Source organism: Lutjanus erythropterus, chromosome 9 (assembly GCF_056507025.1).
Source record: "Lutjanus erythropterus isolate fLutEry1 chromosome 9, fLutEry1.hap2, whole genome shotgun sequence".
In the NCBI taxonomy this organism is placed as follows: Eukaryota; Metazoa; Chordata; class Actinopteri; order Lutjaniformes; family Lutjanidae; genus Lutjanus; species Lutjanus erythropterus.
Genome location: NC_139325.1, coordinates 14,313,297 through 14,336,293, shown reverse-complemented (window position 1 = coordinate 14,336,293; position 22,997 = coordinate 14,313,297). Strand labels below are relative to the sequence as shown.

Here is a 22,997-nt window from a genome sequence, read left to right as displayed (position 1 = left end):
ACAGCTGGGAACATCATGGACACCTGTTAGTTTTGTTTGCACCTGAGGTTTTCGAAGTTCAGAGATTCAGTGTTTTTTGGGAATAGAAAAGTAAAATAATAAATGCCTTTAGGAAGACCTTTTAATGCATTTGGTGTATGTCATGTCAAACAGCAATATTAGGCTATCTTGGCTCAATTGTTGAGATCAGATAACATAATCATAATTCCATAGCATACAGGGACTAATCAAAACTACGCAAGTAAATTAAGGGGAGTCGGGGGTGCCTTTTTACAAGATTTGTGTGAGGGGAGGTCCAAAGTCTCAGACTGTGAAAGTCCCTGACTTATACTACTTTCTGGATCTGCTTGGGGGACACTTTCCACACACGTGCAGTAGACAAGTGCAGCATGAACAAGTCCTCAAACAAGTCTGTGCAGTCACATCACAATGGGGGTATGCAGATGTCTGTACAGAGCATATGTATATTCCCTGTGATGATGACATTTACATCATAGGACCACAGCAGTCCCTCCTACATTCACAGACATGGAAAGAATAATATTGTCTTAAGTTTCATCTTCTAGGGTGGTATCCAGTACACATTAGGCAATCATTATTTCTGAGGTCATCTGTAAAAAACAAGAAAAGGACAGATAAAGTCTCAACAGCTAGTAAGGAATTTCCTCCCTTCATGGTGAAGCCAGACGACTACACTATTGATAATTTGTGTCTCATGAGAAATTGATTGTCTGAATAGACAAAAGAAAAATCAGAGGCAGTTCAATGCAAGCATAATTGCTTAGTTTCTCTAAACCATATTTGTGACAATAATTCCAGTGGCAATGGGTGGACACTAGAATTATTGCAGTTTCTTGTTTTCAGGACACATATTGAATAGCTGAAAGTTTGTTGTTGTTATACCTTAAAAGATAAGAGGACACCCAATATTAAGAACTAACATTGCTGTTAATGGGGTTTAAGGGGCACAATCTCCTCCATCCAGAGTCAATGGAGCAAAGACGATGTTGGTACCTATACGGCTTTTAGACAAACAAAGGTTTTACTCATTTCCTCAAGGCACACTGGGCCCACTCGTCTTCCTCTGGTTAATAAGTTCAAAGACAGCTTTATAAAACATTTACAGACACACAGAGGGGGGTCGAAAACTCTACCATACTTCTACATGACCCCAGGTTAATTCACCTAATTACTATGCTTTGAAACTTCAATCACTCTTCTTTTTTGTGTTCTCCTTCTCTCTCCATCCATCTTAAGATCTCTCTCACCAAGAGATCAGAAATACACAAATCTTTCATCTCTACAAATATTCCTCCTTAGAACAAAGTCATACACACCCTAGAGGTAGTTACAGCAAGCTCAACACACACTGACCAAAGCACTCAGATTTATCAACGCCCATCCAGAAAAAAATGTCTGGGTCATAAACAAGCTGCTGAATTTCACTGAATCCTTTAGGAGTTTAGCGGAAGTGTTGCCCATATCTCTAATCAGCCATCCATCAGCTTGATGAGGTCGATGAAAACAATGCTTTGAAGTGCTCTCTGGATACCAAAAACCAGACCAGGGGAGTCTTGGAAATAATGAGATGAGTGTTGTTAATGGAACAGCCATTGGCACTGGAATGTCAGAGTTGATTTGTGAAGTCACGCGATGTAAAGATGCCAGATCAGACAGATTGGGTCGAATTATTTGACTGCAGCAACCAGGGAGAGACTTTCCTTCTTATAACAATAGCTGAGAATGAATGTGAGAGAAATACTTTTTTTTTTTTTTTTTTTTTTTAACATGTATCCTGTATTTTCAGACAGGATATCAGGCCTGAGTAATATGGTTTAGGTCTTTGGAGAAAAAGAACTGTCAAGTCCTTTTTTATTATTCTTGATCCAAGGAGGTGACTAACCAATGTTTGTGGGACCTACTAACACTGAGCTTTTGTCTCAAATGGGAAAGGGTACAATCAGCATTCACTCCCAAGTCAAATGACTCTGCACAATGCATATTGACTGATGGCCAATTGATGGTGATGGAAACATCACACCTAGGTGGACATGCTAATTTTCATCCCTGGAGGCAATAAAGACTCATCGCCTCAGTTGGTAACAGCAACTGTTTTGCCTCTTTTTCATTCACATGTACTGCTTGACTTGACTCAGTGTATGAGCCCAGCACGGCAGAGTTTGTACCTGCTTGAAGGTGAGTATTTATGACGCTCTCCTATTTAGTATGAACGGCGAATAAACATGTAATTTCCAAAAAATATCTAAAAGCTTTAATTATGATGCAGCAATATCAGGAAATGTAGGGTTTTCATCAGCAATAACTGAACACAATTCGTATATAGCTAAAAGCAAACATGAAACATAAAAGCAAATATGTGAGCAAACATCAACAAAAGGGAGAAACTAACCTTCAAACCCCAGAGATTCAGTTAGACGCTACAGCAGTACCTAGAGTTAACCACACAGAGGCTTTTAAAAATATCTATCCCTCTGCTTTACTGCACACAAGTAGACTCTTGGCTTTCCAATGCACATCAGACAAAAAACAGAAAGGCAAACAGGTCCACTGGCAATGAGAAAGGGGTCAATCGGCTATTTATGCATGCCCATTTTACCCATGTTTAAAAAACCTGCTCTAATTTTATTATTTTATTACAGTTCTCGTGGTCCAGCAATCAACCAACAAAATGGCTGTAATAAATGAATTGCTGAATGAATGACTGCATGAATGACCTTACACAAGTAGCAGGATGGCCAGTAAGTGTGTCTCATTCGGAACAAAGGTGGAAGTTAAGCAGATTAATCTGAACGATTCCTGAGCTTGAAGGAATGCTGTCAAGCAGCCAGACAGCAACTGACTTCTGTTTGAGATCGAGCCTGGCCGGTGCTACTGTTGCAGAGGCTGTTCTGCACGAGAGATAAGTCCAGGAATGTCTCTGTTCCTGGGCCAAGCAGGGACGGATGGAGGAAGAGATAGAAGGATATGAGAAGGCAGATGAATGGATGGGAACTGAGGAGTGTGAAAGGGAGGGTGGGATGCGTGGAAATAGGAGAATAACATAAGGAAAAGAAGATGGAAACAATGGAGAGAGCTAAATACTGATGGGAATTTAATCAGCACAAATGCCAAACAAAATAAGGATGAAATAAACTGAATTATGTACAGCCTTTAAAGTATCTGCTTACCTACTACTGTGTGAGTTCTGTGAATTTATCAGCATGTGGACAGCTTTTCCAAACATCAATTTGTTTTTTAGCAGGGTGAAAAACCCTGTCAGCTCACAGACAGCTTCCTCCCTTTAATGGAAAAACAACCATGACAATAGCCATGACAGCAAGAAGGGGGCTTTGTAATATTTCTCAGTTCAGTATATGGGATGCTATCAACTGAATTTGCTATCAATGCACCATCAAATGGACTTGTGGGCTGCATCTGATGTGATCCAATCCATCATTGCCAGAAGGGATTTAGATAAAGCCTGATGGCTGAGGCTAGGATCTGTCTGGACTGAGAAGTCAGTTTTGAGGCATTTTGTGTTTGCTTGTGTGGAGGTGTGATTTGGGACAATATTGGAGGGGTAATGCATCAGTCAAACTGCAAGACCAGGGCAGGCATTACTTATTTTAGGACATACCAGGGGATGGCCTTATGCAAGTGTTTCCAGGGAGAGCACAGAGTAGAGAGTAAGCAGTGGGGGGACGAAAAAAAGGAGTTTACATTGTTTATATGTGCAGACTGTTTACATCTCAGTGGATCTTTGGACTTTTGAACCATAAATGTGAGCATTACCACGAGTGTGTGTCCATGTAACAGTTATGACTGAGGACACCACAAGGGATAATGCAAAAGCTGAATATCCAAGATGGTCAGTTGAGGTCAGTGGAGGTGATAGCACGGCCAAGCCAGCTTGGATTATTTTAACTGTTCTCACCAAATGTCACACAACCCTGCAAAACAAGTCAAGATGTCATATTTTTCTCCCAAAGTTCACATGAAACCATTTTAAAAAGCACTAAATAGGCAGCCATTTAAGTAAGATTACCAAAAGAGACTATTTTCTCACTTTCCTCCAGCTGATTGTATTTTATCTCCAGAACCATTAGAGAAATATGTTAAGATTCTGTCTGCACCTCAATACAATGGAAGTAAATGGAATTACATTTGGGGGGGCCTACAGCATTGAAAAAAAAATCACATAAAAAAAAAACACCCAGCAAAATCTCTTTCTGACTCCATTGCTGAGAATAATCCACAGAGCATACTCAGTTTTCACAGGTACTACTTCTTCAGTAAGTTAAAGTAATTCTAGTGAAAGCTGGTGAATTGTTTGTCTAATTGTTTAGTTTGTTAGCCCAAAAAATGTGAAAGAATGCTCATCACAATTTACCATTTTTTTATTTACTGTCATAAATGACAAAGAAAAGCAGCAAATTGTGAGATTTAAGAAGTTGAAACCACCATTATTTGCTTGAGAAATGACTGAAATGCTTAATTAATTATCAAAATATAAAATAGATAAATACATTTTCTTGTGTTCAACAAATTAATTAATTGACATTGCCATTAATCATTGCACCTGTACTGAAGATTATCCAAAGCAACCAAAACATTGCTCATGGAAAGATGTTGCTGCCAAATATTTTTTTTTTCCACAGAGAAAATTTCATTTACCTTCACTGTATTGAGGAAAGGGAAGAAAAAGGGAAGAAAAAATCTCAGGGACAGATAATCTCAAAACTTCAACGATGAAAGTGAAAATGGATGATAGATATCATAAAGTTTGTGTGAAGCTACCCTTTAAAAGCACTACATGAAAAGGGAGAAAATGGGAGTTTAGCCAACCTGCTGATGTCAACCAGCCTTAAATACACTAGAAAAAGAATGGCTAGAAGTGCAAAGCCAGTGTGAAGTAATGAGAGGAGCCGCTTCATTCTGCTGCTGAGAGTAAATTAGTGTCTTGCCAAGTCGAGCCGCCAAAAACGAAGTGTAAACACAGTCTTTTAGCTCTCAAGAGGGAAAAGATGATTACCTCACAATTACGAGACCACAGAGGAGAGAGAAGCCCCATTGCCTCAGTGACAGAAAGAGAGATTACAGGGTGGCGGCAGTACTAATGATGATGGGGAAAAGGGAAAAAATACTGCAGTTTATCCCAGAGGATACACAAAATTGCAGCAACTAGCAGAAATTTGTGGCACTTGGCTAACGCATTGGCAATGCTCTTCAAAATGAAAGATGAAGAGGGAATGCCTTATTTATTGAATGTCTGCTGCTGAGTTAAACAATCTTCTTCTCTCAAAGCATTGAGACATCACCATCCAGAGTAGCATTCAACAAGTTTTCTATTTGCAGTACTGGAGCACTATGTTGCATGTTTCAGATCTGTATTTATGGATCCATTTTTTTTCCTGAAAGGAAACCACTACTACATCGGTCATATTATTTAATAATTAGCAAGTTGATCAGTACAACAAACATGCTAACCAATTAGGGATGGGCAATATATCGTTATTATAATGCTATCCTGATATGAGACTAGATGTCATCTTAGAATTCAGATATCAGAAGGTCCATGTCATGATATGGCATAAGTGTTTTAAAAGTTGCTTTGCAGTAAAGTGATGTCATTTTCTGAACATACCAGACTGTTCTAACTGTGCTATTATTACACACATTATAATGTTGTGTTGTGTTAATATTTTGTGAAAGCACCAACAGTAATCCCTACAGTACTGTTATAATATTGATATTGAGGTATTTTGTCAAAAATATCATTATATATCCAGTTTCGGCAAATATAATTGGCTGAATACAAACGGTTTGGACTTGTAGGACACATGTATTATAGGTATTTATGACCTGCATCTCTGAACCACAGTCATTCTCATAAAGACTTAAACTGAATGCAGGACCAGCTTTGTCACCCACCCCACAGGTTTTAACCCTTTTAATAAATCTTCTCTTGCTAATGTGATGACTGTGGGGGAGGGTGACCTAATCCTTCACTGATACCATGATACACATGAACACAAAGACACCTACACATCTCACTGTCAACAAATATGACCCTATTGAGTGCTCAAGCTTCAGTCTTCAGCAACTTCATAAGGTTGTAGAAAAGTAAAATATATCAAACTAAGCAGACACTGCAAAACTACAGACATTTTCTTTTGAACTCCAATGAGATAAACACCAATATATCTTTAAAAAAATAAATAAATGTAGTGAATTTCACAAAGTTGTACTATCCAGCCAAATTTGAATGAACCACAACTACTGCCCAGCATAGGGTGTAAAATGGGTTATGCTGTCAGCCTTAAAAGAACACTTAAGGTCAAACAGAGGGCAGGGGGAGGATTACATGGGTTGACAAGGGTCGTAATTACTGTGAGTCACTTAAAGCACTGTCATACCCTGTGAAAATCATCACCTTTTATTCACCAGGGCATGCACATCACATCTAACATATTAGCACCATGAAAACAATACTTTGCTCTGACTGCTTTTGTACTGTCATGTTTCAACTGTCGAAAGTCTATAAATGTATATCAGTAAACTATTTTAATTATTTATTTTCTCCTCTCCATTTAACCTAGTCCTTCCACTCAGGTCATTTTTGCCAGGCTACAAAAGGCATCTGGAGGAGCTTTTAGACAATCTTACAACAAAACTAGGGCTGGGCATATCTTTTTTTAAATTTACCATAACAATACCAGTACCCTTACAGTGATAGAGATATCAATATACCCGTCAAGTGAACGGAAACATTCCTTAAATAATATTTCTGCATTTTCTGCATTTATTTTCATATGATGCCACATATGTGTAATATCGCTATACTTTCACATTTTTATTGGCATCTCAGCATACTGCACTGCCAACTCCATCAGCTACACCACAGATTGTATGGTTTGTACCTGCTGTGGTAGTAGGCCAACCACACATTGCATAAAATGACTGAGGAGGAAGAATAACTGAGGTGACTGACCTCAAGCAAAACCATACAAATGGTCTTTTTTTTAGATCTAGGTGCGAAGAATGATGCAATGCAGGCATGGATAAGTTTGCCTGGATAAGTTTCTTTACCTCTAGTAGAGAGTTATTTCAGTTGATACCTTAAAAGTAACAAGTAACTATACCAAGCCCTACCCCAGACACACAAAAGATCACACAAGAGTGATCATTTTAACCCAAACCATGATCTTTTTTCTAAACCTTACCAAGAGGTTTTAGTCCATAAACCTAAACAATTCTCTATAAAATATAATTAAGTTGCACAACATGCACAATGAAGACACACATACAAATCTCACAAGATTTTCAAAATCTACCATTCACATGTAGACATGACGGTAGCCCACCAGATGGATGGTAAAATGCTGGTGTGCAAATCATCACTGGCATCTCAGTGTTAGATCCAAGGACAAGTTAACCTGATCTCAGTGAGGAATTAGACTACATAACAGTTTCCTCTGAGGCAGCTGAATTCCTCTGTATCCTCACAGACATGCTGGCCCAGAACAAAGGTTTACCATCTGTTAATGAATTCCGCGGCCAGCAGTGCTTGCTGCTGCGGGCAGGTAATTAGTTTGAACAGTGGGAAAGATCAAAGACAACACTTCCTGTCTTGCCCTCTGGTTGTGACCTCACAGGCGGAAGTCACACATTTGACTGGGTGAGAGAAGCAAAGAAAGTGTATGAAGCTTAGCCAACAGGCAGTTTAAACCACAGCAACTTTCCATATCCTTCTGATAAATCAGAAAGTGGTTCACAAATGAAAAACAGTTGCTTAAAGTTTCTGTCAATATTTAGTATTCTTGTTTGCCACCACTTCCACATTTTTCCTCATTAAACTACTCTTTTACTCTTCTTCTTGACATAATTTCATAATTTTAACAGTACTGAGTTGAAAACGGCCACTTAATTTCTTAAGGATTGCGACAAAGAACAGGTTAAGTAAGGCCACCATTTCATGGAAGATTTAAGATTATCACATAGCCAGGGTTATCATCTTGTCTGCTGAGCTTCCCTCATTCTCACAGTGCCAGTTGAAGCCCTTATCTGACAAAGTGAAGTCCAAAGAGGACAGTGAGAGATAGCATATCTGAGTGTGTATGTGAGCCAGTTTTATCAGATGATCCAAGTAACTATCCAGCCAAGCCCCGCAACATGGTGGCTGGTAATTTTTCAATGCTGCCAAGTGTGGCTACATTAACACAGCTCAACATGGTCCCACACAGTGATGATGATACATTGCCAAAGTACTTTTGACAAGATACAAGGACAATCACACTCATGTGGTCCAACTCTTCAGGATAAGTCAGTCAGCTCCTCTCTCCAAAACAGAAATACTGAGGCTATTTATTATTGTACTGTAATCCCCCTCCTCCCCTCCAACAATAATAAATGAAATATTGAAAAAAATATATTTTGTGGCAGTGAGTCAAGAGACAGAGATTTAGAGACTCTATGTCCATGGGCTTGGCAGGTCTACACTCTGCACTGACTGAAGGATTAAAAGCCCATAGGATTTTGCTGGCCTTGGTTTTAGAGTGCTGCTTAATTCTGCATGTAGCTCTCACAACATATTTCATTGTACATGAGGGATAATTGAGCAAGCCCCTGCCATGCCAAGCAAGCAACTTATCTGAGTGTTTGAAAGGACTGTAAATGTTCCTCAGAGGTCACGCAAACAGCGGCTTGCAGAATGATGCATCAGTTCCATAAAGTTACATCTTTGTCCCAAGATGCTCCATCAGTAGCACTTAAGATGACTTTGGAAGAGCAACATATCAAGCATTAAATCTACTTTGTTATGTCTTAGCTTATTTATCACATCAGTGTCACCTAAGGCAAACTGAGATATGTTCCCACTTTCCATACACAAGAAACTAAGGTTGTCAGAAGTAGGGCTGAACAATTGAATATTATCAAAATCCATTCAAACGTCAATATGGCTAAGTGTAATATGTATAACTATAAATAAAGCATTTTGGTGCAATAGAGCTGCCCCAGCCTGCAATTACAGTGCCATTAAAAAGTATTCACCCCCTATCGATATCTTTTATTGCTTTTATAAATTGAATCATTGTCAATATAATTTGGCTTTTGGCAAAACAAAACAAAAAGACCTCTTTACTGTCAAAGCGAAAGAAGTCCTTTTTATTTTTATTATTAAAGCAAAAATTCAATTCATTCAAGACCTTAGTTCACTTCAGTATCTAATGTCCTGGAATTTAGCCTGCACCAGAGCCACACACTATTCAGCGACTTTCTTTTAGTGTGTCTGTAACGTGTGTTAATGAAAAAAGAAAAATATATATCCTATTTTGTGTGGCCAGGACTTTTCTTTTTGCTGTGGTGTAGAAAAGAAGTATTTTTTATGCTAACATTGTATCGAAGTTTACAATTCTAGTATCATAATGACTCAACAATCAATCACATTATTCATATCAACAGAAAAAAGACTTAAGTGTTTAGGTGACTCAGACAGGACTATTCCACACCACTGCACAGCAGAACAGCAGCTTTAACACTTCAGCAAATGTACCCAAAAAAAAAGCTGCCTGAGGGCTGGAGAACTCTCTCCAATCAGGCAAAGTGTCACCATAAAATGGATTTTAGATCAATTCTCTGTCAATACCCTACATGAATGTCATCTCCATCATCATAATGTGTTGCTTGTTTCAATACCTTTCATGTTTCACTTTTTCCACACCCTAACCCTCTCAGATCAGAAGTTTGTTTGGTGGCATCCCCTACTTTCTGACTACTTTCTCACTGTTTGAACTAGCCCAACTTAATCACATCTGTCAAGAAGCAAGGAAATGATATGTGCCTCCACATGATGACAGAAAAGCTCTTCCTGGAATGGACCACACTCTGTGCCTGGCACGTTGACATCCCTTTCCTTATTCCACTCTCCCGGCATTCCAAGTGGAATACATCACCTGCACATGGCTGCCAAGGACAAGACATACATCATCCTGTCAGGACAGGAGGGAGAGAGGGGAACAAATGGCACTGCCCTCTGTCCTCAACAGCTAGCCTCCAAAGACAGTGAGAATGTAGCTAAAAACCATTCAGGCAAATAAAGCATATTTGAATTTGAATTACAGCATGTGAAACACATCAAGAGAGTGCAGGAAACTGCCACAACCACACAAGCACATGCTCAAGGACATAAGACTAAAGTGAAAACCAATAATGCCACAAGTTGCCAGATTTCAGCTATTAAATTAGGCTGTACCAGGTCACATCAAGTCACTGGTCCAGGGGTGAAGTCAAGGTAATGTAGAGCCGGCTACTTCACATGTACTGGTTTTAATTAATGAGTGGTGAGATGTAAGCATTAATGATAATGGCCTCTGTTCACCCTCAACCCCACAGCTATTAGATAATTCATTGATCATTTCCCTCATTTTCTCAAGCAAAAATGACAATCATTCATCCATTCATCTGTTCTTCACTGACAGCACAGTCAAAAGTGACAGATGGTGAAGGTGATGACATTCTGCACAGGTCATCAGCTTGACTCAAAGCAACAATGTTGTGAGTAAACAGGATGAGCTGTAACTCAATAGGACAGCCCCACATGCCTCATCTTCACTCAGAAGTCAGGGTCAGTTTAGTCTTTTTTGCATGACATGATGGTGTTATGTAGAATAACAATACCAGCCATGTGATAGCCTGCCTGCTCGGTTATCCACTTTCCTGCATTTGTTTCCATAGCGATCACTTTACCAGGAGCTCTAAATATGAGCAGTTTGTAATCCCCAGGCTCTATAGACAACTGTGCATCATCCATCTAGTTCACCTCCTTAACATAAGACTATGGACCATTAGACCTATAGGCTAAATAAATCCCCTCTTACATATTCATAAACCAAAAGATCCACTGTGCACATCTTCTGGTTGATGTACTTAATGTACTTTGAAACAGAAAGCTTACAAAAGCGATATTTCCGATAAAAGAATCTTTCAAATATCTAACTGTCATAGGACTACTTAAAATTCACACACAGCCAAGCTATTCTGCAAGAAGAAATAAAGTTTAAAATTTGCAGAGGTAAAGATAAAAGTAGATAACGCTCTGTGAGTCATACTGACATACATTTCCTGTTCTACTGTCTATCATCATTAGGAAAGATGAACATCAGCAGACAAAGAAATGAAACTTGTTCCCAATCACAGCATTCACAAGAGATCAACTTAGCTCATTGTTGTCAGTGGCTGATTGTGCCAGCATTTTCCTCTGTGAGATTCAACCCGTTTATAGCCACAGATACATGGAGACACAAACAGCCAGTGGAGGAAATGTCACTTCATGTTGGATTTACACAAGAATCAGGTGTGAAATTAGCATCATGATAAACTGACAGCACAATGGATTGGAGATACATATATATTGCTAAATGTACTTCAACAGCTACTTCGTTTGTGTATGTGTGGCTACAAAACACTACGCTCTGAAGGAATAACTCACTGGCTATAGATGCCTATGTATAACTAATCTTGTCTCCATTGTTAAGATGAACATAGGAAAGAACATAGTAAAACTAATAAGTTACTGATGGAACTGAGCAACAGTAAGCACCAGTCAAGAGACCAAGATCAAGCTGAGACACTAACGCAATTTCAGGGAACGGGAAACAGCATGAGGGACTTAGGTTTACTCAGCAAAAAGAGCTGCAGCTGGGACCTCGTACACAGATCGCTGTGTTGGTATCTTGCTCTACGACTTGCACTTTAACTTTCTTGCATAAACTTGCCCAGCACAACACATCTGAACCAGCATTCAAAACACTGACCATTCCAAAATCACTGTGTGGTCATGTAAGTGTCATTTCAAGCCCTTCGTCGATGAACAGCCAACATATAATTTGTGCGGAGTGGTTTTGTGGTTTACCAGCCTCCTTCACTGCCTGCTGTATCATTCAGCTCTTTCCAGTAGGACCAACCATCCACGTTTTACTGGCACAACTGAGTTATAATGGGTGGCAACTGGAGCCTTCCAGAAAAAGAGATCTTTTCATAAACTCAAGTCCCAGAGTTAACTACAGCATCACATTTTTGCAATACAGTCAGCCACAACCACTGCATGATAGAAACATAGACTGCAGACTGAACAGTGTACTGTAAACAATGTGACAATCCTAAAACAGAATGCAACACCGTTAGACTAAAGACCTGCCAGGTTTTCCAAATGACACTTCTATTTCAGTCCAGAGAAAACACACTATCATCATGGGAATACTGCATCTCTTAAGCAGAAGCTCAGTGATCCCCTTACATAATTGGATGATATATTACTAGAATAGCAAATGATGAAAGAAAAATATTCAGGTCCCAACCATAAACCTAAGCAATATGTTATTGTGCAATATCACAACTCAGTAGTCTTTTAGGAGATGCTTGTGAATCACTTTTCCTAGTCAAGCCAGGGGCAGGTGAAGTGCCATGACACACTGACACACCAAACTAACTTTTGCCCACTGGGCACAAGCTGGCTATTGTTGTGTGTCTGTGGCCAGAAGTATTGGCGATGTGGATGGGTGAGCAAGAACTTTCTGACTAGCTTTTACTGAATCAGACATTTCACACTTTTAACGTGATTTTGTTTGGGCTGTCCGAATAGCGTCTGGGTGTGCGTGGAAACAGCTCATACTTCTGGTGTTTTGTCAGGCTGTGTCCAGCTCACACTGAAGCAACAACTTCCAAGCGAGCTTGATGCTGACCGACTCAACAGTGGCAGCAGGAGTGACACCAAGGTGGCCAACGAGAAAAAATAAACAAATATTTGAATTCCATGGCACTGAACAAAGCTTCGGCATTTGGTGCAGCTATAGATATTATTTTATGTTTTGCCTCAATTTGCTTATGTCTTCCTTACCAAGCAAATGACAATAACCTAAAATTCAAATGCAACATAAAACTTGGTCAAACTGTGCCATTTATACATTTTTGCCAGACATATCAGATAAAATTGTAGTCTGTGCATTGCTGGTAGCTACAAAATACTTGACTGATTTGATGTTTTTAGCAGCAGATATATTGACTTCACCCTAGATATTCTCTATCAAACAGGCATACATGCTCTTAGGCTATCAACTGACTATCAGCTTTAGTATTTGCATTGTGTTCAAACTAAAATGCAACATCTTGACACAACGTTTTTGATCTGCCTGCCTTGGCCATTGATATTTCTTTGAGTTCAGCTTGACACAAAGGCTATATTCAAAGTGTCTGTAGCTCATCTTGAGGTAACATTGGAACTGATGTCTTCCTCCTACAAAAGACAGGGATGGTATGTCTCTGATGCTGGTAGAGCTCTTCGACAGTGGAGACAAAATGGAGCAATTTTAAGAAAGGCTTATTAATCTTCACTTTTTCTACTAATGCATATCAAATGTGATTTTGTGATTTTTCCTCATCATAGAGCATTTACATGTGCTTGGCTAGAAGCACTCTGGAGAAAAGGATGGGAAACTAGAAAGAGCTATTCAGAAGAAGAAAGTTAGGCTACAAAATAAACAGTTTAGCTAAACAAGTACACTAGGGCCCTGTTTAAAGAAAAAACAAACAACTGATCCAATGTACTGAAATAGTGGACAAGACTGTGGAAAAAAAGGCATTTAAAGTTAATGTGCAGGAACTCAGAGATCGACCATCCTCCCCCAACGATTATCGTTTTCCCCAAGCTCTATAAAGCCTGCATCAAGTTGGCTAGCAGCCCTCTGCCAGGGGCTTTGGCCAATACTGAGGATTAAAACCCAGCAAGTCTATAAATACACCTAGCAGACCAACGTCAGCACCCAGCCAGCTATTGCACTCACCTCTCACTGCTGGATGGCTGGCATGTGTTCTTTCCTCTTTTTTGCTTCTCTCTTGCATTTACTTTCTCCCCCAGTTTCTCAGACTCTCACTGCTCTCTCTTTGTGCTCCTATTTTTCCCTCCAACTCACTCTCTCAGTTTGTCTCCCACTCCTCTGTGTCTCTCCCGTCATCTCTCTCTCAATCCCTCTCATACTCTCTCGCTTGGCAGGGCCTCTTAATTGGAAACAAGCTGTGAGAGGGCTTTCAGTTTGAGGTTAAAATTGCATCTGACCTGCCTCCTGCTGTATCTTTTCTTCTCTCCTTTGGCTGTATTACAGGCTTGTACACAGTGGCTGAGTACAGATGTCTGAAGGACATAGTGAGGTGAAGAGGGAGGAAAAAAGTTGACTCTATCCACTGACTGGAAACAGCAGGGACATGACAGGTAAACAGCAGAATGGAGACATACTGTAGCTAACCTGCAAAACATAAATATATTGACTATAACTTGACATTTAAAATGCTTGAACATGCCCCATCAGACCAGACATTTCAAGTGGCATATGTAAAAGCAAACAAGGAAGTAGCTTAGACACACTGATGCATCACACCTGATACATCCTTTAACAAGCACAAATGTGAGACCTCTTCCACATATGTAATGTACAGGTACAGTATATGTGGGAATCTCCAACATGTGTACAAGCAATATCACAGCAGTAAAGATGTACAGAAATCCTAAACCTAAAAAAAATCCTTTATTGTTGAGACCAAAAGTACCTGACTGAGTGCCAATTCACCACTAAGAGAAACTAAGTGAGTCACAAGGAGATGTAAGTACCAACAGACTCACACAAGGGAGATTGTTTTATTTACTTTCGTTTTAGTACATTATCGAAACTGTGAAAAGACTGAAATCTCAAGATTGGACAAGAGAGTTTATAAATGTTATCACTAGCAAAAATTCACTAAAATTAAATCCAAAACAATCAGACAGTGTGCAATGCAGTGCAATGTCCTGATGTTACAGTTTTTTTTTCCTTCAACAAGGCGTCACAGTACATCAACAACCCATGTACATTCCAACCAAACATGTGGAGTATAAAGTCTTAACTATTACACAAAAATGACACGGCCATTACATGGTAATTATGGTGAGAGGCTGCATTCAGTCTGTCACAACTTCCTTGTTGTCAGTGGGAGAGGATAAGAGGGATTTGTCGCACAAAGAGCCACAGCCAGGCACAGAAACTATTACTTCCACCCAGTTAGACCACAGACTGTACTGTCTGACCCATAGGGCTGTGTAACAGGACAGTATAACTCACTCATAATAATACACGTCAACCTCCATGGAGAGTTCGACACCACCCACAAAAATCTGAAAACTGTTTTTTTTATCTCTGCTGTATGTAAGCGATATGATTGTGTGTGGAGTAAGCATAAATGTAATACAACTATAGCTGTGAAAATTGGCATGTTTACAGAGTAGCTAATGTGTGCTGATGTCTCACAATTGCTTAATCCAAGGAAATAAAGACAGTTAAGTGCAAAATCAAAAATATGAAATTTTATTTTTACATGTAGTGCTATTTTTCCATCTAGATAGTTTTGATGATTTGTTGAGTTCTGTAAATATGGGCAGTAATATGTCTGCCTTCTTCTGAATATAGTGAAAACTAGATGGCACTCAGCTTGTGGTTCTTAACACACCAAAAAAATACATTTGGAAAAACTCAAAAGCGATGTCTCTTTCAAGAAATCATGACCCGATTACTCAAGATAATCCACAGTCTTTGTTGTGTGCAGTTTCATATAGGAACTACTTTCCTGCCACTGAACTACATCCACAAACGGTATCGTTGCAAAGAAGAAAGCATGCATCTACTCATGGACGAGAGGCTTGTGTTTGTGACAGCGTGGGATGTAAACACAGCCTGCGCGGTGATACAGTTGATGGGTGTAGTTCAGTAGAAAGAAAATAGTCCCTACATGAAACAGCTCACAACAAGGTCTGTAGATTTTCTTTAACATCCTCCTTTAGTAACCTCAAGCTTGAGAGCCATCTAGTTCCATTACATTTGAGAGAGGGCAGACATCTCTATAGCTGATATTTCCAAAACTCAGTAACTGTAAATGGATAAATAGCACTACAGGTAAGAAGAAAAATAGAAGAAAAAAGAACAACATGCCTAATCAGTTCACAAAAAATAAGAACATTTTTAATTCTGGGGTGAACTGCCCCATTAAAGCTCAGCTCATTTAGTATTTCCCAATTTGTAGCACGCTACAACTCGTTTATTCCAACTAGTGTGTTATTTACAGCACAGTGAAAGTCAGACACACTTTTCATTTGGAAAGTTGAAAGTTGCCCAAAAAACAAATATTGATCTCCTTGGCAACTGGCTTCCTTGACTACTGGTTCCGCCCACATCTTTGGCCCCTCTGAGTCTCACCCCCTTGGAAAGCCCTCCACAGCTGGGTGCCAGGCCAGGGATATAGAGCAGGTCTGGCCATGATTATCGACTGAAAATAATTCAGCAATTGGGGACTGATGAATCTGTCTTGTCAGGCATAATGTTAAACATTTGGATTCCCCCACAAAAAGGCAAAACCCCACCCAACTTGTTGCACAGACTCAATAAAAACCTTACTGTGATTATAAGATTTTCATGGTCAACTGTACTTGTGACTAGAGCCAAGAAAGAAATTAAATAATTCATCCCAAATACAGCCAGAGAACCAGGAAATTTGTTATTTAAAAAAGCTGTCTCCAATATGGACAGATCAAGGCTACATGCATCCATGCTATGTCAAACACGTCCTGGAGGATTATCTACATTATCTACACTTGATAATATGGGATCTACCACATCTGGTGCATCCTACTACAATGGAAAACCAATCTGAAGGGACAAAATATAATTAACCAATCATGTATCATTACCATCAAACAGGCAATCATGCCAGGCAACCCGTTAAAACACTTAATTTAGGCTCTGGTTGGTTGATAGACAGCATGTATTTCAGCCTGCACAACCAGTATGTAAAGTTCAGGGTAAGTAACATGTGAGAGTGGGCTTTTATTGCACACACATACACACGAACACAGCACATTAAAGAGGTAGCAAACTGCAATAGATGAGCCCGAATAGCCTCAAGCTATGTTCTGTAGAAATCACTGTACACTGCAAGATATTTTTCTCCAGATCCGCTCCAAACAAACATCTCATAAAAAATGTATAACTGGCTCAGAGATGCACTTTTCACTTGCCTCTTTCATGTACATAAACTATGGAATTTTTTCAGTAATGAAAATTTTGGAATGTATTTTCATACTTTCTAGTGAGTATCTACTCTTAACAGCAGATGCACAGTTTACTACTACTACTTTATGCTTTATCTTCTCTGATGATGCAACTTTATATGAATGATTATAGCATTTAAGAGCCATTGCCACTGCCCCTGACCAAGTTGTGATTATTAGATCCAACACATCAATAGTCCACACTATACACACAATCATGAATCAGTCATTAATTAATCACCAACTACTTTGATAATCAATTAATCAGTTTGAGTATTTTTTCAAGAAAAAGTATGCCAAAATTCTCAAATCCCGGCTTCTTTTGTTAATATTTGCTGGTTTCTTTAGTTCTTTATGACAGTAAACTGAATCTCTTGGGGTTTTAGGCAAAATAAGACATCTGACTACATAATCATGAGTTTTGTGACATTTTATAGACCAAACAACTAATCAGTTAATCGAGACAATGATCAACAGATTAGTCAACAATGAAAACAATTGTTACTTCCACTTTACACTTCAGTGTAAAGCTACAGAAGTCTGTTCGAAATTGTGACTTGAACAAGATGTAGACAGTTATGTATCCAGATTAGAGCTGCAGCAAATATACAATTAATCGATTAGTATTTTTTTTTTAAAATAAAAAAAGTTACCAACTATTTTGATAAGTGATTAATTGTTTCAGTATTTTTTTTAAGTAAAATGTCAAACAGTTGTTAGTCCCAACTTCTTAAATGTAAGGATTTGCTGCTTTTCTTTGTCACTTATCACAGTAAATGAAGAGACAAAAGAAAAAATCTAATGACTTCAGTTTGGGGTCTAGAAAATTGTGATGAGCATTTTTCATTTGTATATGTGTGTGTGTGTGTGGGGGGGGGGTGTTATACCAAATGATTAGTCACTTAATTGTGAAAATAATCAGCAGAATAATTAGTAATTAAAATAATCATGAATCAAGTGAGACTACTTTAGGATGTGTTTATGCTAATTGGATTATAGCTGGAGTAAGGCCTGATCATGGAGTGAAAAGACTTGTAAGTTCATATATTGCTGCATGACAAAGTCACACAAACAGCCACATATTAAAAGAGGAAGAGGGGAAGGTGAATTTTCTATTTGAAAGTAATGTATGCTGCTCACTATTTAGGTGCAAGAACTTTTTGTAACCCTTTTAGTTTAAGCGACATGAAGACTGCTGAGCACAAGGAGAAGGTAACAGGAGTTCTGCTGTGGACTGGGGATCAAGCCACACCCTGTTGACTGATAGTGATGTGGCTTACTGAGGATGTACGGACTGAGAAGCACTGAACATACTGTAACCATGCAATGAAGCTAAGCTGGTGAGGGCTAGAGAGAGATACCCAAAGCCTATTTCTCCCCCCATGCTACTTAATGACAGGAGGATTAATTTTTTCCTTTGGGTTATGGTTCTGATGCCACCCAGCTTACTGTGTGAAATCACGCACTGGCACCGCTTGGTAGCAAGCAGCGAGCTGGTGGAAAGGGGCAGAGAGAGAGCCGATAGCTCAAGTCTTAAGAGTGATAAGGTAAATGTTATTCTGCTGAGCCAACGAATGAACCTCATAAGCTGATACCTGCCTACAGAAGCATGCTCACAAACATGGGAATCCTCTGAGGATCAATGCTAAGCAAACACATTAGATATGATATGAAAACACATCAGAACCAGTTTGTGATATGAGGACAGAAAGAAAACACTTCTCACTGTAATCCATGTTGCTCCCTGGCTTCATAGCAAACATACTATGAAGTCATCTGTTGTCCAAGCTGAACAACAGATATCAACAAGGTAAAGAGTTGACATGGGGGTCAATCACAGCAGGCCCCAAACAACACAGGGGTCACACAGGACACGGGTTGGGGCCAGGGCATTCCAGGCTGATGCAGTTGGGTTTGGGTCTGGGAAATGACTGAGCAAACAGGGGCCAGAGTGGCTTCCCCTTACTGGCACCAGTGCTTTGTCCCCGCTAATCCACTCCAAAGAGCCACAGTCAAACACCCAGCGCCACACAGTCACCAGTAACAACACAGCGCAGTCTGGGGGGACATGAAATGAATCCCACTGGCCAAAGCAGAGAGACAGACGCCAGTTTGCTCATCAGATTTGGGCACAGAAAACAGTATGGCTTACTGGGTGATGATCACAGAGCAACTTTCTAAGGTGTGATATTGCCTTCTGCAGGGACTGGGACATGTTACAGAGACAATATTAATGAGTATTATGTAACTTTTCAGTTGGTTAGAATTGTAGCAAATTTGGCAATTTGCTTGCTCATAAAATTGTTATCTATGTGCAACATGAGATGTGGTGGCTAAATGTCTTGTATTGTATTGACAACCTCTGTCAGAGAGGATCAGGACTCGTAATACACTGACAGACAGAAAGGTGGAAATGTCGAGAGCAAGAAAAACAGATTTATTCACTGCTGAATGGTAGACCGTAAATACAGATGGGATATCAATTGAATTACATTAATACAGTGGCTCTTGTGGCTGAAATTAAAGCAAATCCATTTAACTGCGCCTCATGATGTGAAATTTGTTAAATAGTCATATGATATGAGGGCTATTTAAAAGCAGCAAATCACTGTTGTCCACTAAAGCATTTTCTATGACTGTTGAGTAAATCAGTTATGCAAAAATGAAAACGAATTCAATCAGGGAGAAGGGGGATCTAGAGAGCCCGCAGACCATGTTACAAATAGCTTCATCATACTGCCTCATTACTGGCAAGTATAATGACAAATTATGTACATGACTTAGAAGTTATATGGCACAAAAAAGCAAACAAAATAAACAACAGGAGGGCAACAGTATGTGATCCAATACCTGAAAAACATTCATCAACGCGCTGGACCTGATCAGATCCTTGCCAGCCATACCACTACTTGAGTTGACTGCAGCAGTGCTTCTCATACTGGGGTCTGGGGACCAGCAGGGATCCTTAGGTGGGTGGTAAGGGGTCCCCAGCAAAAGGAGCAATAAATAGCCTATTTTAAGTTTTATTGCATAGTTTGGAAGTTGGTACAACAAGGGAAGATAATGTTTTTTTTAAGCATCCTAGTTTTACCATTTATTGAGCATGAAGACATCATTATCTCCAAAAAATAATAACAATAATAATCAGAGGGGATTCCTCCTGTCAAAATCCTCTCAAACAGGGTGTCCATGGTCTAATGTGCATCTATCGTCAGGGACATTGACATGAAAAATTACAAACTTAAAACTCTAAGGTTCAGTCTAAGGAGGAAACATGATGTTCTGGTAAAAATGTCCATGACACTTAAAACATCATTATTAAAGTTGGACAGAGTGGCTAATACTGTGAGCTGAACCAGTAATATATAATGTATGACCATCATACTGTCAAAACATGAGGATCAAGTTAAAAAAAGATATAAGATAGAATGGAAGAAAAAACAAGACATGTACAACAACTTTTTGGTGAGAACTGGAAAAGAATGAGACACTCTTTGGCTGTAAGAGTACTTACTTGTCATACTCCGTGTTGTCTCTGTCACAGCGTGCATCCTTGTGCTTCTGCCAGTCTTTCCCATGCTTACAGGTGGTGAGGAGGACCACGTCCTCTGAGTTATGGACATGATATAAAGCGTTTCTGGTGTCTGAACCTATTCCAGTTAGGTATCTCTTCCCCTTAAAAACAAGCATGTACTTTCTGTAAGGGGGGATGGTGTTATGTTTCAGGTAGCCCCTTTCTCCTCCTGTCCTAGGATGGTCTTTAGAGAAAAGAGGGATAGAAACATCAAAGTTGGGCCTAAAGTTCTCTGTGCTGATGCTGGCCTTGGCCAACATGGCGAGGCCAATATCGAAGCCAAGGTCCTCTGTGTAGTCTGGCCAGGTGCCAGAGTATAAATTGAAGATGATGTGGTTTTTGCCTCCGTTCCACAGAGGAAGGCTCTGGATTTTTGCTCTCAGATTGTGCACATACTGGGGTGAAAGCTGGTCCCGGTCCAGAGTGTCCAAACTCAGAACGAACAGGCATGCCTGTCCTGGGTCTGGTGTATAGAACCTGGATCCTTCAATGGAGGACAAGATGTTCTGATAACTCTCTGACATCTTCTCCCCTTTCTGCTGGGGGTAGACATAAACTTTAAATCCATTCCTCTCACACAGAGAGAAATCAAAGCAGGACTCCATCCTGCAGCGTTTCCCGGTGTAAACGCCTGAGTTAGCGTCCCTTTTCTGCCTTGGTGATATGTGTTCATTGTGATCGTCGCTCCGGTCCCGCTCCCAGGAGCTGAAAGGCTGCAGCGAACCCGGGAAGCGACGCCACCGCTCCCCGGAATGATAACCGGTGAGGCTGCGGTCATCACGCCGGCTGGGACCCCGTCTGGACAGCGGGACTTGTATCCCCCCAAAACAAAACAACAGAATGAGACACACACCGGCGGAGAACAGGGTTAAGTACCGTTTTTTGGCCTGCATGTGTCCTATGATCTGAGATAAGATGTCTGGCGATAAATCCAAGAAGTCTCCAAGTTTTGGTTTCACCACCTCCTGCGGGAACGCTCCGCCATCTTCCCCCGGGCTGCAAGGGCTGTGCGCTCACCACGTCTCCCACCTTCTGCTTCAGATGCCTTTCACAAGTCCGGGAACTGATCCAAAGCATGTGGGCGATTTATAATGTTCATCCACCTCGTCTCCTCGTCAATAGTTAAATCGACTAACTGGCATCGGTTTCTCCTATACAACAGAGTGAGCCGATCCACTTAAAAACTGGGATGTAACGCTAAAGTGGCACCCCACTCTCTTTTGTATAACATTACATTTACTTCTCCCAAAACGCTAATTTCTACCACATATTGTTCATGGTTAGCTAGCTAAAACCAAACGATAACACATATCAACACTGTACAAACTTGAGTAACGTTTAAGCAGCGGTGTGTGCCAGACTTGTTGCCTGGACAGTTAACTATTGTCCCTACTGGAAATTAGCAACCAAGCGGCCACTAGAGCCTGAAACATTCAGCATACCCAGTGTAAGACGATGCCACAGTTATTTCACTTGATGTACCAAAAGATAAAAGTATCACTATAGATGTTTGATAAATATATACAGCGAATTTCTCAGTCCGTTTAAGCTAGCTAGCAAGCTAACACACTGGCTAGTTACTGAAAACATTCCCAGTTAGCTTGTTAGCTAAGCGGCTGCATCAAAGTAGCTTTAAGGCTGGTTGGAAGTAAAGACAGCCGGGCAGTCCCTTTTCTCCCCTCAAAAAACATGTCTTCTCATTCGCTCACAACTTATCCTTCGCTTTTCTCACAAAACCGACAGGCCGATGCCTCCGTATATATCTCCAGTCGTGTGAAGTATTCAAGTGGTGGCTCACACACACACAAAAACAAGAGGTGTTGTGGAGCCTGCAAACCAAGCAGAGCAGAGCAGACCAGCACGGCAGTGAGTCCCAGTAGAACGCCTGCTCATCATGAAGTGACGTCCTTCCACGGCGCACGGTGCGTTCCCATTGGCTAGCGTCACGCCAGAGGTGGGCGGAGCTGCCAGTGCACCCATTCACATCCAGGCAGAAGAGAACCGGGGAGGGAAGAAAGGCAGACCAGTTTCTGCACTGATTTACCACAGAGAATTAAACCTCATATTTGTGGTTTGCCTACTGAACCATATCAGACCATTGGGGGAATTAAGACGTATTCACATATTCTTGAATTTTTAAACACACAGACTCGCGTGCACATATGCATGCTCACACATTCTTACAGATCACATACTTATATTTTCTGTTTTTACATAATCATACATATTTTAATTATCATACATGTATTGTTACTGATGTACTATCTTTGTTATTTTCTTGCATTTATGTTAATATGT

General features: G+C 40.1%; 1 protein-coding gene across 1 annotated transcript in view; it reads right to left on the bottom strand.

The window, feature by feature from the left end:
* LOC146321189 (exostosin-1a-like) overlaps nucleotides 1–22,582 on the bottom strand; it is a 45,612-nt gene extending 23,030 nt beyond the window's left edge. The window contains exon 1 of the mRNA XM_084726241.1: nucleotides 20,640–22,582. Within this exon, the coding sequence (XP_084582367.1) occupies nucleotides 20,640–21,592 (953 nt within the window). The 5' untranslated portion in view covers nucleotides 21,593–22,582. The remainder of the gene's footprint in view (nucleotides 1–20,639) is intronic.
* Between the last annotated feature and the right edge of the window lie 415 nt (nucleotides 22,583–22,997).